Source organism: Sphaeramia orbicularis, chromosome 7 (assembly GCF_902148855.1).
Source record: "Sphaeramia orbicularis chromosome 7, fSphaOr1.1, whole genome shotgun sequence".
Taxonomy (NCBI): Eukaryota; Metazoa; Chordata; class Actinopteri; order Kurtiformes; family Apogonidae; genus Sphaeramia; species Sphaeramia orbicularis.
The window spans coordinates 32,261,769-32,276,631 of record NC_043963.1 but is presented as its reverse complement, the minus strand read 5'-3'; the positions used below and the strand labels follow the sequence as shown (position 1 = coordinate 32,276,631).

The window sequence follows — 14,863 nt, the reverse complement described above, 5'->3', positions numbered from 1 at the left end:
ATGTATATTTGGTCAAGGAAGAGACTAGTGAAAACGGCAAGTTGATAGGACCAATATTTTGGGAGATATTAGTAATCATAAAACCTATATATGATATAAAGGGGAGACAGAATATGGTAATAAATGAGCGGTTGTAACACCTCCAATTCAGCCATCACTGATAAGATAAGAGTCATACGTTTGTTTTAGTGTTTACACAGTTTGTCTCTGATCCCACTGGTGGATGTCAAGGATGTAACCAGGAGCAGCCACATTCTATAGAGAACAAAACATGACTGAGGTAAGAAAGGAAAATGTCCTCCCAAGTCCATATTTCTTATGTAATGGCAAATAATGTTGAAAACATACATTACATAAAACTACAATTTCTCTGGCAAAATTGTATATTTCTCTTGCAAATTTCAAAGCCCTGTGCAAATACAACAGATAAACAATGATTAATATAGGTGGGGTGGGTTGTAACACCTCTTTAAAACGTTTTACAAATATCCTCTTACAAACATATAAGAACACTTTGTTAAGTTAAATAACTCCACACATTAACTCCAAATTCTAACAGAAACATTGATACATTTTCAGTTAGTTTAAATATATTATTGAAAGTCAGTTTGGAGGCATTTTCTGCTAAAGGTAAAAAGATTTATAACATTTTGCAGCATTGTGGTGCTACAGAAATGTGATAGGACTAAAATTCACCTTGTCCAGACAAAGGTGAGTCTACTTGTTGGTGACTCAGCAAAAATCACATTGTTACCATTTTTACCTTTTTTTTTTTTTTTTAAGTGAAGTAAAATAAAATAGGGGCGACACGGTGGTGCAGTGGTTAGCACTCGTGCCTCACAGCAAGAAGGTCCTGGGTTCGATTCCAACACCAGTCGACAGGGGGTGGGACCTTTCTGTGTGGAGTTTGCATGTTCTTCCCGTGTCTGCGTGGGTTCTCTCCAGGTACTCCGGCTTCCTCCCACCATCCAAAGACATGCACTGTTAATTGGTTAATCTAAATTGCCTATAGGTGTGAATGTGAGAGTGATTGTTTGTCTCTATATGTTCAGCCCTGCGATGAACTGGCGACTTGTCCAGGGTGTACCCCGCCTTCGCCCCTATGTAGCTGGGATAGGCTCCAAGCGACCCCCGTGACCCTAGTGAGGATAAAGCGGGTTCAGAAAATGAATGAATGAATGAATAAAATAAAATAAATATTATTACCACCTAATTCACGACTCATAACACTTTTTTTTTTTTTTACAACTTTATCATTTTTCCATATCAACAACACTGACATCATTAAAGCATTTCTTACAAAAGTTGTGAACTTACCCCCCACCCCATCCAGGTGGCACCCCCACAAACACATCCACATAAACACTCACATATCAAACAGGCAAACAGAATACCAAAAGAAGAAAACAAATGTACACAAATACAAAAAACAGACAAAAAAAAGACTCAAACCTGTGATGAGAAAGAAAGAAAGAAAGAAAGAAAGAAAGAAAGAAAGAAAGAAAGAAAGAAAGAAAGAAAGAAAGAATACATTAATAAGTAAAAACAAGGAGTCAGGCAAAAGGCAGGCTACTCATAACACAATTTTATATATATATGTATATATGTGTGCGTGTGTGTGTGTGTGTGTGTGTGTGTGTGTGTGTGTGTATATATATATAATTCTCCCCTAGTTGTAGCCATTACTACATCTCAGTAAACCTCTTGTTAAGACATATAATGCAAGTTTTTGTTTCTTTTATTTTAATGCTTCAACAGTTTGGTAGTGAGGGAAGTTGTGATAAAGGAACACAATGTAGTAGTTCTTATAATCTCATGAGGTCTGTGATATTCATGCTGAAGTTTGACTACAGTGGTGGGAAAAGGTTTTTTGACACCCCATGCACATACTGCAGTAAGCGTCACTCTTATAGTCACTGAACTCTGCCATGTATCGTTCCATTCTCAAAACCCACATGCTCCCTTCTGCACATGCACTGTTTCATCAAGGCCAAACCATGATGTTTCAGCAAGATACTGCTCCTTGAAACACACCCAGGGTATGACATGTTGATATTGTCAAGAACTGTCTTGTCAGCAATAAACTAAACCAACCAAACAACATTTTGCATTTGTTTGTCTCAAAAAATCGAATATTTCAAGATAATATTTGAGATTGTGTCAAATTTAAGAGTGCCATGTGTTGTAGACAAAGTTTGAGGGGCGTATCTTAGAAATAAAATAACATAGCCTATGGGTGTTCAACCAGACCTAATTTCCTTTAACCCAGGGGTCTAAAACGTGCGGCCCGGGGGCCAAATGCGGCACGCCAAAGGTTCCAGGTTGGCTCGTGGGATGAATTTGCAAAGTGTAAAAATTCCACAGTCAAGGCTGCCGAACTCATTTTAGTTCAGGTTCCATGTACAGACCAATATGATCTAAAGTAAAACAGTAACATAATAATCTACAAAAAATAATGACAACACATTTTCTTCTCAGTTTGATGTGGAAAAAAAACAATATTACATTATGCCTATAAATAATGGCAACTTCAAATTTTTGTCTTTGTTTTTGTGCAAAAAATAACATTAAATTATAAAAATATTTACATTTATAAACTATCCTTTAACAATAAAATGTGAATAATATGAACAACCTGAAATGTTTAAAGAAAATTAAGCACAATTTTAACAATTTTCTGCCTGTTACTAAGTGTTTAGTGTCTTTGTAGATTCGATCCATATTGCACATGTATAAATGATAAATTGAGGCAGAATATTGTTAAAATTGCACTTATTTTTCTTAAGAAATTTCAGTTTTTCAGGTTATCCACATCTTTTTTATTTGGATAGTTTATAAAAGTAAGTATTTTCATAATTTAATGGGTTTTTTTTTTTTTTTTTGCACTAAAACAAAGACAAACATTTGGAGTTGTTCTTATTTATAGGTTATTATGTTATTATTTTACTGGTCCAGCCCACTGGAGATCAAATGGGGCTGAATGTGGCCCCTGAAAGAAAATGGGTATGAGATCAGAATTAAAGCAGAATTTTGCTTAGAATGACTTTACACTCTTATAACCCATCAGTTTATCACAGGGTTGTATACACTGTAAAAAAAAAAAAATCCTGTTGTTTTTACGAAAAAAAACTGGCAACTGTGGTTTCCAGAACAATACTGTAAAAAACACATCCAACTGTAAACATATTTGCGGAGTAACATGTAGATTTAACATTTTAAACATGTAGATTTAACATTGGATTTAAACGGTAAATGGACTCCACTTATTTAGCACATTTTCTACACCTTCATGATGTCCAAAGCTCTTTCCAAAACCACCAGGTCCAACTGGGAACAATTTAGGGTTCAGTGTCTTCCATGGACACTTTGACATATGGACAGTCAGAGCCAGGATTTGAACCACCAACCCTTTGGTTACTGGCCGAGCTGCTCTACCAACTCATTAATTTAAAAATTTAAAGTGTTACATTGTTAAATGTTTACTTTTTTATAACTTTATATATATATATATATATATATATATATATATATATATATATATATATATATATATATATATATATATATATATACAAAGCAAATATGCCGTTATTTCAACATTATGGTCTTGCAATTTAAACAGCACCACATTGTATTTCAATTTACAGTTTTATTTTCTCAAAACAATAGAAATACATAATTTCTACATACAAATCTGGTTTTGTTCACATACTCTTCCTGTAAAAACTACAGCTATATTTGATTCAATCATTAACACAAAAATTTTTTCAGATAAACAACTTCACATTTTATTGTCACTTACAGTTTTTTTATGTTGCAATTTTACAACTTTTTGGTGTTAATTCTACAGTCATTTTTTACAGTGTAGTTTCTAAAGGAAGCACTGATAACCCCTTTGTAAATGATGACAAAGCCTGTGGAGTGTGGGGTTAACAAACACTTTAACACTTCCATGGATGATCTATTCTGGTCTCTTTGTGTGAGTAGTATCTTAAAGTAAAACACTATTTAGAGATCATATCAGTCAAGTGTCTCTTGAGAAGTCAACAGCCCATCTTTCCTGTTAGACTGGAGGTACAACTAGTTTAGAGGAAGGAGGATGACTGGGAGGGACAGGCTTTGGAACTGGAACAGGTATCCATTTGTAACTGGAGCTGGTGTCCATTGAATCCGCTTTAACCTGTTTGTCCACCTCAGAAATGGGCGACGAACCGGGTTGATGAGAGGATCCATGAGTGGTTTTGTCGCCAAACCGTATGGAAACCTCTTACAGCACCAGTGTTAGAGGCAGATTTGTTCTCCATCTGATGAGATTTACCGGATCTTTATACAACGTCATTTACTGTGAAGTAAGTTTGACTTTGGAGCCTAGCCGCCTCGCTTTCTTTAATCATCTGAGATTCTTACTCAAATCACATTTACTTTGGTAAATATCTCGAGTTGGTTCTGACTTTCCGGCACCTGTCAGAAACGCCTTGGGACATCTATTCCTGGAATCCGTATTTTCCCTACAGGCAAGTCTTACCGGTTATGCGTAGCTACAGTGTGAAGCTAACTTCCTTGCGGCAACGCGTCGTGCTGCGCGAGCTGTTGTAGCCTTGGTGACGGCAGCTCGCGCACCTCACCTGCTCTACTCACAATAATATAATAACGCACTCTCATATCACTCTAATTTTACTACACATACCGTCCAACAGCGGTAAGTAACATCTTTTTTTTTAGCTTTATATGCTTGCACTTACGTACAAAATAATAAAGATGTGCTAGCTTACGTCGTAACCATCATAGGACACGCTGATAGCACCTTACACGTCTACTGTTCATGGTACATACTATAGAGCTAGCTACTGCTTAGAATAACACAAATAAATTAAAGCTACCTCACTTAATCCTTTTCTGCGCCACATGACAGACGCACACAGGTGTGGCACATCAATATTTGCGCCTTTTACATTTGCTCTGTCCGCCAAATTGAATACAACATAACACCACAAATGTTAAGCTAGGTTAATGTTCGTGGAAATTCCCAGTCGAAAACTAAGTCGCATGTTTTGTTTTCTTCTGCAGGTGGCAGCCTTCTTGACTGGAAAAATGCTTCATCATTGGAGCTACACACCCATGTCTCCGTTTTTAAGTGTTTCCTTAGGGGAATTGTTATAGTGAAGCAACATATAAATACATATCTACAGGAGGAATATGATACAATGGGAAATTGAAGGTCATATAGTTGACTTCAGCAGCACTAGTGAGTGATTGAGTATTTTACTGGGATTTCTCTTCAGCAAATGAGTGACTGAGCATCCCATGCAAGAAACTGATGCAACTGAGTTTAAGTATGGATATCCTAGTTTAATACCCTCCCGCCCTGTTGACAGTTAAGCCGTGTGGTTGTTGAAGCAAGAGTAAACATGCACAGCCCTGCTCCTGCTGAAATAGTGGCAGGGTATTCCACAGGATGTGTGGTGGACAAAGATGTCAGCCCAGAGACGACACTGGGGAGTGCTTATTCTCCAGTGGACTATATGAGCATCACCAGTTTTCCCAGACTGCCAGAGGATGATGTCCTGTCTGCAGAAAACACCCAGAAATCTCGTAAAGAGGATGACAATGTCCTAAGTGAGCAAGACACAGGTCAGCAATGCTCCAGGATACTTTTTGAAAATGTGTTCGTGTTTCTTTTAAGGGATGTCCTAAATGTGGCTTGCAAAGAGTTTATCAGGCAGCATTTATTTTCAGTGAAATATTTAGGACAGATGGTGAGGATCGCCAGAGCATACTGCAAATCATGTCCTTAATAGCGTTAAACTAGTACATTTTTAGAATTTACTTTTCTGTGAAAATGTTTAATATCATACTGTATTATTGTTTTTGTGCTGCATTAAATCTAGGATTTTTTTGCTCTGTGTTGCATACTCCAGACCCAGATCTGTTCCTGAAGTCGGCTCGCCTCCAGCGTCTCCCCTCCTCAGCTTCAGACCTAGCTAGTCACGATATGGCATCACTACGGGAGACCACCAGAGACCCCTTTACAGAGGAATGTGCCTGTCAGCGAGATGGGCTGACAGTTATTATCACAGCATGTCTCACCTTCGCCACCGGAGTCACTGTAGCACTCATCATGCAGATTTACTTTGGAGACCCACAGGTAAGGGCGTGTTCATGTCATAGTATATATCTGCAGCTATAGTTTAGTAACCTTGTTGCAAAAATATAGCATTTTTTAACTATGAGTGACGATGAGATGAATTCGGAAGGCAATCTCTCACATGAGTCAGTGTAAAAATATAACATAAATAAATTTCTGCTTCTGCCCTTTTTCCTTGTTTTTATGCAAGGTCTTTAACCAAGGAGCTGTGGTGACAGATGTGGCCCACTGTACATCTCTTGGATTTGATGTTCTGGAGAAGCAGGGGTCCAGTGTTGATGCGGCAATTGCTGCTGCTTTCTGTTTGGGAATCGTCCACCCACACACCTCTGGCATAGGAGGGTAAATGACTGAAGATTGCCCTAGAGTTCCAAAGAGAGAACCAAAATCCAACGTCATGTTCTTTGAATTTTTATACAGTGGTGGAGTTATGTTGGTGCATGACATCCGTAAGAATGAGACGAGGGTAATTGATTTCAGAGAGACGGCACCTTCTGCTATCCATGAGAAGATGCTGCACACTGACCTAGATCATAATGTGAGATATTATTCCCTATTTCTTGTTTTTATTATAAATGTTGAAATAGGAACTTTAACCTTTATTTGTACTGTAGCTAATGTGTGTACACTGTGTCATTTCAGCCTGGGCTGCTTGTGGGAGTTCCAGGCATGATTAGTGGGATGCATCAGGCTCATCAACTCTATGGCAGGTAAAGAAACAATGGTTTTGTGGTCCTATGATTTTGGCGTTGGCTGTTCGTCTACTGTGAATCGTTGCAGGCCTTGTGTCTTGATCTTATTCCTTGTTTATTTCACCGTCTGCTCTGCCCGTTCTGAACACAACATGGCATATTTTTATGTATGTATTTTAGGTATGTGTCTAGTACTGTTTGGTAAGAATACTCAATGTTAGAGGGGTGAATCTTCACTGGCTTCATGATTTGATTACAACTCACCAATAAATAATTCTCAGTGCTTCTCATTTTTTTGCGTCCTCTATTTCTATATTAATGCACAAGGGTACAAGCAGTCAGATAAATCTGACTTGCTTTCTTATTTACACCATGCTACAACATTGTCTATGTGGAAAATAGCAGTATGTCACCATTACTAAAATAAACATAAATCTTTCTGCTGTGCCTCACAAGTAGAGGTATCAGTATTACATAGCCTCACATTTTGGTTTTGATGTCTGCATTGCAAAGCGTCTATGAGTCAATACATTTCCACACCTACAATAAAAGCATGTCACATGACATTATATATCAGTTCTGCTGTAGACTGTGCATAAGGGAAATCTCATGTTGAAAGTATCACCAGCTGTATTTAAAGGAAACTCAGTAGTGTTTTTAGCCAGAGTGCTGCACTGCAATTACTTTGATACTGTGTAATTATTGTGGTCTTGATGCTTCAGCTGTGTGATGGTACTAAACAACTTCCTTCGTCCAAGATTAAATGTTATGTAAGGATTATTGTGGATTTACAGTTTGACCAACAAATCTCTAGGCACATTAGAATATTCATGAGTTTTAACCATCTGCAAACTAACCAAACCTTTTCTAACCCTTTGAATTTCTCAGAATACCATGGAAGGATGTGGTTACCATGGCAGCCGATGTAGCCAGAAATGGATTTAATGTAACCCACGACCTCGGTAAGTAAAGCTCAGTAAAGTAAATGATGTGTAATGTCACAGTTATCTCTGATCTCAGAGAGGTGGAGTTATCTGAATATTTGGTCTGATCTTATGCACATTTTCTGCCTCTCTCCAGCTGAAGCTCTGGCTAAAATCAAGAGCCAAAACATGTCAGATGCATTTCGGGATTTGTTCCTCCCCAACAGCCAAGCTCCCCTCTCTGGGCTGTTCACCAGACGGCTTGATTTGGCAGCCATCTTGGATGCGGTCGCAGTTAAGGGCATCTCAGAGTTCTACAGTGGGAACTTAACACATGAAATGGCCGCTTCAGTAAGCAACTTTTTACCCCAAGTATGATTATATAATAAATCATAAATTCTGCATTGCATCAAGTAGGAGTCATTTTTTACCTCTTGTGCACTGAGGACTTGTTTTACTTTTTGCCTTGGCTTTTTTATTATTTGTTGAAGTGAGGTAGGATCAACTTTAACAACATTAACATTAACTGGTAAATACTGTAGGAAATGACATATCATTTTCAAGTCAGATTTGAAAAGTTACATAATGTAAGATGTTAAACTTGAGGTCTTTAAAACTTGTAATAGAGTTGAATCAACTATTATCCCCATGGTGTGCATAAACACTCAAAAGTGGTATCTCAGCATTAGCATTCACACTCAAATCTATCTGGACAAGACTAAGGACTTATTTTTATGTAAAAGTTGATGCCCTTTATCACCCCCGCTTCAAGTAGTTCACACAAGATGGAATAAAGGCTTAGCCAGGCAACCCAGTGTATAAATAAATGCGCAGCATCCAACCTTACAACATCCTGTATTGTTTGCACTGATCCAGATAAATATTTGATAGATACATTGTAAATTTCACACTCATCTAATGACTTCTGTCTTACACTTTACCTAAAGAGCAGCACAATTATGTAGAGTATCTTCAAACACCTGATGTAAAAACACTAGACACATAAGTAGTGGGGTTAATATCAGAAACAGCAGAAATGACTCAGATATTTCGTAAGTGTTATGTGACTCTCTTCATAGTGGTGGCAGTGTACAAACACCTCCGTGATTGTAAACGTAAACTCACAATGCATATTTAATAGGTGCAAGCGAGAGGAGGAGTGCTCACAGAGGACGACTTTGGAAACTACAGCACAGCTTTGCGACAGCCAGCAGAGATCACTTACCAGGGTAAATATCTATTTAGATGTTATAGACGTCAGTGTTACCCAGAGGAGACTAAACATTGTATACTTGAGACTAACAACACACATACACCAGCAAACACAAGTGTGTAAATAGCGTGCTGCTGCACACCTGAGTACATTCTTTCCACAGTCACGGGCTTTTGACCAGGATATGACCTTTGTGTGAGTAATGGAAACGTAAATACTTATTTTTTAGTACTTCACATAGTATATTATTGTAGTATGCACTGCAATATGTGTTAGACAGTACATTACAACTGGATTATGACTCATCCCAGTTATTAGAACAAACACAATATGAACACCTGTCATTTCTGATTTCATTTGTTGCAGTTGTGTTGTAGGTTGTGCTGTGAAAAGATTGCACTGTAAAAACTGATTAATAAAACCAAATTGTAAAGAAACACATCATTATAGATGTATATAGATGTGTGACAGTAGAATAAACCAAAAAAGGTATGCAACAGATTGTAATAATTCTATGATAGCACATCGCCCAGGACTTTATTTTAATAACATATATATTGTAGGTGTATTTTTGTGGAATAGATAGAAGATTTAATGTGAAGTGTTGTTTTTAATGTTGCACTTGTTCAGATATTCTATATTTCTTGACTCATTTTCACTGTGTCAATCTTAACATGTGCTATCGTCTGGTTGATGCCACTTACTTGTGCAGGACACCATGTGATGGCGGCTCCAGCCCCACACGCTGGCATCGCCCTGATTGCTGCTTTAAACATATTGGAAGGTTATAATATCACCAGCCAGATGCCTAGGAACAGCACCTACCACTGGATTGCGGAGGTGATATCACTATTTTGCCTCTAAACAGCATAAACAGTGTAGAAATGCACTAACAGATGAAGTATGAACCTTTGAGTTAATCTTGCATCTGTATTTCCAGGCATTGAAGATAGCTCTGGCCCAGGCTAGTGGGCTGGGAGACCCAATGTATGACACCTCTGTCTCAGAGGTAGTTGCCAAAATGCTAAGGTATGTTTATCCCATTGTCTTTAAAAGCTACATATAATTTACACCCTTCGTAACTCCATTGGGCATATTCATTGAACCATGCCCTCTGTTATTCCAATCTCCAAGTAAATCACAGGCTTCTCAGCTCCGCCAGATGATCGATGATTCTCAAGCCTTCCCTGTTAGCCATTACACATCATCATTTACTTTAGAGAAGGGTGCAGCAGCTGCCCAGGTCATGGTCATGGGGCCAGATGACCTAATTGTATCAGTCATGAGGTGAGCTATGCTTTAACTACTACCTTTTTTTGCTTGTTCACTGTTTTACACGATATAGTGGTAAAGAATCAACTAACTCAGTTTTATTATGCAGTTTCATTCTCATTTCTGTCTTTTTTTAGTTCACTCAACAAACCGTTTGGCAGCGGGATCGTGACTCCTTCAGGAATCCTCTTAAATAGCCAGATCCTGGACTTCTCTTGGCCTAATAAAACACAGAGCTCTTTGCCTAACCCAGTAATTTTAAACTTATCTGTTAAAATGATTATTTATGTTTTACCTTTTATGGAATGTGCCAGTGTAACCTCTTGTGATGCTCATTTATTTCTCGTCTGCTGCAGCGTAATAGCCTGCAGCCTGGAAAGAGGCCGATGTCCTTTCTGATGCCCACAGCAGTGAGGCCTGCCGTAGGGCTGTGTGGAACATATGTAGCCACTGGGTCCTCAAATGGGGAGAGAGCTCTCAGTGGAATCACACAGGTTATTATGTTTTTACTAGATTGTCAGATTATGTTATTGTATATATTTGGATTATTGATGTTTTTGTATTAATCTGTCACAGGTGCTGATGAATGTTCTGTCTTCACGTAAAAACATGAGCGACAGTTTAGCATATGGTAGACTCCACCCACAGCTGCAGCCAAACACCCTCCTGGTGGATGGTGAGTTTGTTGTTACTATCAACCTGTTCTTTAGTTTGCCCCAAAGATATCTAATTCAATTCAATTTTCAGTTCAGCTTTATTTATAGAGCACATTTCATGCACAAGGCAGGCTCAGTGTGCTTCACAACAGGTATATAACATACAAACATAAAACCATAATTAAAAATAAATAAATAATAATAATCCTTCTTTTCTCTACTAGGCAGAACAATTAACAATAGTAACATGCATCACGATGTATGTCCAAATAAGAAACAATTCACTCATGCCCTATATGAGGATTCACAGTGACGAAGACACTTTGTAAACATCAAACAAAGCAGTGAAGTAAGAGGGAAGCTTCCTCTGTTTTCATCAAAAGCAAAGCTGGCATACAGAGTGTTGCCAAAATTCAGTGCAATATCCTATGCATGATGAAGGTTAAAGTGGGCATCATCATGACTTGTTTTTAGGTTGTTAAAAAAAAAAAAAAAGCCTATTCCCAGTGGTGGCAGGAGTCTCTAGTAAAATAAAATACTATTACCACACTGAAAATACTTAAAGGAGTGATATTTTGCTTTTTTTAAATGGAATTATGCATTTTAAAATATTTCCCTGTGGTCTACATAAACTGTAAATGCTCTGCTTGGGTCTGAATTCTTCATTAATTAAACTCCACAGGTCCATCTTCAACGCTATTTCTAAGTAATGACACCAGAAAGGTCGTTTTGAGCGCTGGCCCTTTAAATGCACATGAGCCACTTCACGCCCCACCCCCTCCAGATTGTTGACCGTGCTTTCTGTCCCTTTCAGCCACTTGTGTTCGTTAATACAACCAACAACTGAACATTTTATATAACTGGCTCAAAGTTTGGACATATTTTCAGTATGGACTACAACCGCTGCTGTTGACAAACAGTTATGTCGTACTTGGAGAAATGTTCGTCGGATGTCTTGACCTAATTCGTGAAAATGTTGTGACATAACTAGATATAGATGTAACAAATTAAGAAGGAATTAAAATAGGTTGTAGAAATCCACTCCATTTTTGCCAAAATGAATATAAAGATAGCTTTGCTGCACCTGGAGGGTTCAAATTTAAACTTTTTGAGCTATTAGGGTCCTCAAATACACAACTAAATATACCGAAGATTAATAAAAATGGGTTTAGCAAAATATGACCCCTTTAAGTAAAAAAAAAAAGTCTTGCGTTCAAGTAAAAGTATGTAGCCTGTTTTAGGTATGAAGAGTAAAATTAGTCACTGTGCAGTGAAATGGTCCCTGTTGGTGTTGGATTCATATTAGTGCTGCAGTTATGTGTATGTTGTATTTTACTACTTTACATCTTAGAATAGAATAGAATAGAATAGAATAGAATAGAATAGAATAGAATAGAATAGAATAGAATAGAATAGAATAGAATGCCTTTATTGTCATTATACATATGTACAACGAAATTGTAAGTGACAACTCTCTGGTGATGCGTAGTGCAAAAGTTTAAAGAAGAAAGGAAGTGTAAATATATATACAGTATAAAAACAGACATGTCACCAACCGAGAAAAAAAACAAAAAAAACAGTAGAGCTAAGAGCTAATCTTAAGACTGAACTCATTTGAACTGTTTAATCACTGCATCATATTCTATGTGATCATCATTTGTTTAATGTGTCAAAGTCCTTTGAAAATCACTTATCTCTAAATGTATTCATGAGCTCAGAAAAACAGCACTATTTTCCAGCTTTGTGATAATGCATTTTCATCTAGTGCATTAGGGTTTATAAAGTTTATTTTGTTTAAGAAGTACTACAACTTTCTCAGCCCATTAAGGAACACTTTATCTTTCATTTTATCACAAACATTTACCATCAACACGTTTGGTATGAAGGGTATAAAAAAAAATGAATGTAGTGTATGTCTCAAATGTAACTACAAGTTGGAATCATTTTTGTTTTCAGACACATTCCTTTTTTATTCCCATTTATATGCATCATTAATCACCTTTGACCAGATAAAATGATTACATACTGAGTCCCAGTTACACAAGAACAAATCACATTATCACATTCATTTCATAAGAGTAGGTAAAAAAAATTTTCCAGCTTTATGGGAATGATAATAGATAAATGTTGTGGCCTAAAAAGTATCATATTTGCCTCTGAGATGTTGTGTAAAAGAATTACGAAGTTGGACTGAATGGAAACTCTAAAAGTAACTCTAAATTGTTCTTAAGGCTAGTGCTTGAGTTGAATTCCACCAGTGGATGTCTGTAGATAGTAAATGATGGATGCAGTTTAATGTGACATGTTCATGACTTACTGGATCAGAGGCTACTGAGTACATCTTTTAATTCATCCTTTTATATTCTTTACCAATAATTTAATAGACAGAGTACTTGTCAAATTACACAATACAGCTACACACTATGATTTCATGTCTTTCTCATCCCGTTCTGCATCTCATTTTCTTCCACAGCTGAGTTTTTAGATGAAGATGTGGAGGCTCTGCAGGCCAAAGGTCACAAGATTGAAAGGATAGATGTCCTCTCACTGGTGGAGGGCACCCGGAGGACCAACGACCTCATCATTGGAGTGAAGGATCCCCGAAGTGCTGATGCATCTGCCCTCACTATGTCCAGCATGACTTAGTGCAACATCCCATCCTTTCACACCATGAAGAAAGAGTTAATGAGACAGAAAAGGCTGCTCGAGTAACACATTAATGACAAAGTATTACTGTGTGACTTTGCTCGAAGTGGAATGTGAAAATCACACTTTTTACTCACAGAAAACTACAAAGGAGCACCATCGCACATACAAGTACTTATATACATCCTCTCTCACATGCCCAGTTAATATTTAGTCCCAGTTCACAGCAGCTCTCTCAAAAACTTCACATTTGTTGTCTGTTTTGTGACAAATAGAACACAAAGCTGCAAAACACATAGATTTAAATCTAATGTTAAGATGAAGGAAAAGCATTCCAGGCCAGCCAACAGAAAGCAATGAATCCAAAAGACTGATGTGAGCATGAATTTGTGGAACAGATGCGCCAAACAGAAAAATGCAGTTGCTTTTGAAGCTTTTTTTCACTGATTGTCTTGTTGCACTACGGGAGATAGTCCAGAGTTGTGTACAGTTTCTGATCTAAACCTTTGATCAAGCTGATTCTTTGCATGAGGAAGTAATAGTGCCACACCCAGAAACCACACAGTTACTTGCGTGATTGAGCCACTTCTGCTTTTTAGAGTTTACAGTGCATTTCAGCCATTATTTCCAATAGATCTTACAATTAATTGGAATGGTCAAATGTTAACTCATAAGCCCTTTATCCTGCTCTTTGTGTGGTGTGATACTGTGGATTAATGCTGTTTTGTACAACTGCTAGAGCTTTGACTGCAAAGAATCAGTGGCACCATGGGATGTTGCTTGGCTCACAAAAGGATTTGTTTTAGCACAGTAATAAATGTGTAGTTTTTAATTATTACATAATTTAAGAAATTGTTGCATGATTTTGTTCTTATTTAAAACTTTAACATGGGAATATCTGTTTTAATTAGATTATTCTGGTTATATTGAGATTAATTAAATGTAATATTTTTATGAACATTTGTTAGGCTGTATACATAATTTCTACTATGGTAACACAGTGCATTCATTTAGGATACATTAAGCAAAGGCTGTTTTGTTTACTTGGTGGAATTGTATAGTTATTTTGTTATGAATATTTTAAGAACCGAGCTTTTTAAACTCACATTGTAAAAATGGCCAATGCTGAATGATCAAACCTGCCAATAACCTTACTGTCTCTATTGTTGGGTACTGTGCAATATGATTCTGTTAATGCTTGTTTCTTGTACTCTAGAGTACCATGCCTTGAGGCACCCATTGGCACAACACCTGATGTTAAATTCCATGTGCATTTGTTTCTGATTTTAATAAAAAATCAGCACTGATCAAATCTA

At 37.3% G+C, this 14,863-nt stretch overlaps 1 protein-coding gene across 1 annotated transcript; it reads left to right on the top strand.

Moving 5' to 3' along the window:
• The first annotated feature begins 5,408 nt into the window (after positions 1–5,408).
• On the top strand, positions 5,409–14,863 carry ggt7 (gamma-glutamyltransferase 7). Its single transcript, XM_030139774.1, has 15 exons — positions 5,409–5,631; positions 5,919–6,145; positions 6,336–6,487; positions 6,566–6,683; positions 6,788–6,855; positions 7,726–7,799; positions 7,918–8,111; positions 8,902–8,989; positions 9,686–9,813; positions 9,914–10,002; positions 10,108–10,260; positions 10,383–10,497; positions 10,602–10,739; positions 10,822–10,921; positions 13,375–14,863. The coding sequence occupies exons 1-15, from the start codon at positions 5,409–5,411 to the stop codon at positions 13,545–13,547; spliced, it is 2,040 nt and encodes a 679-aa protein (XP_029995634.1). The 3' UTR covers positions 13,548–14,863.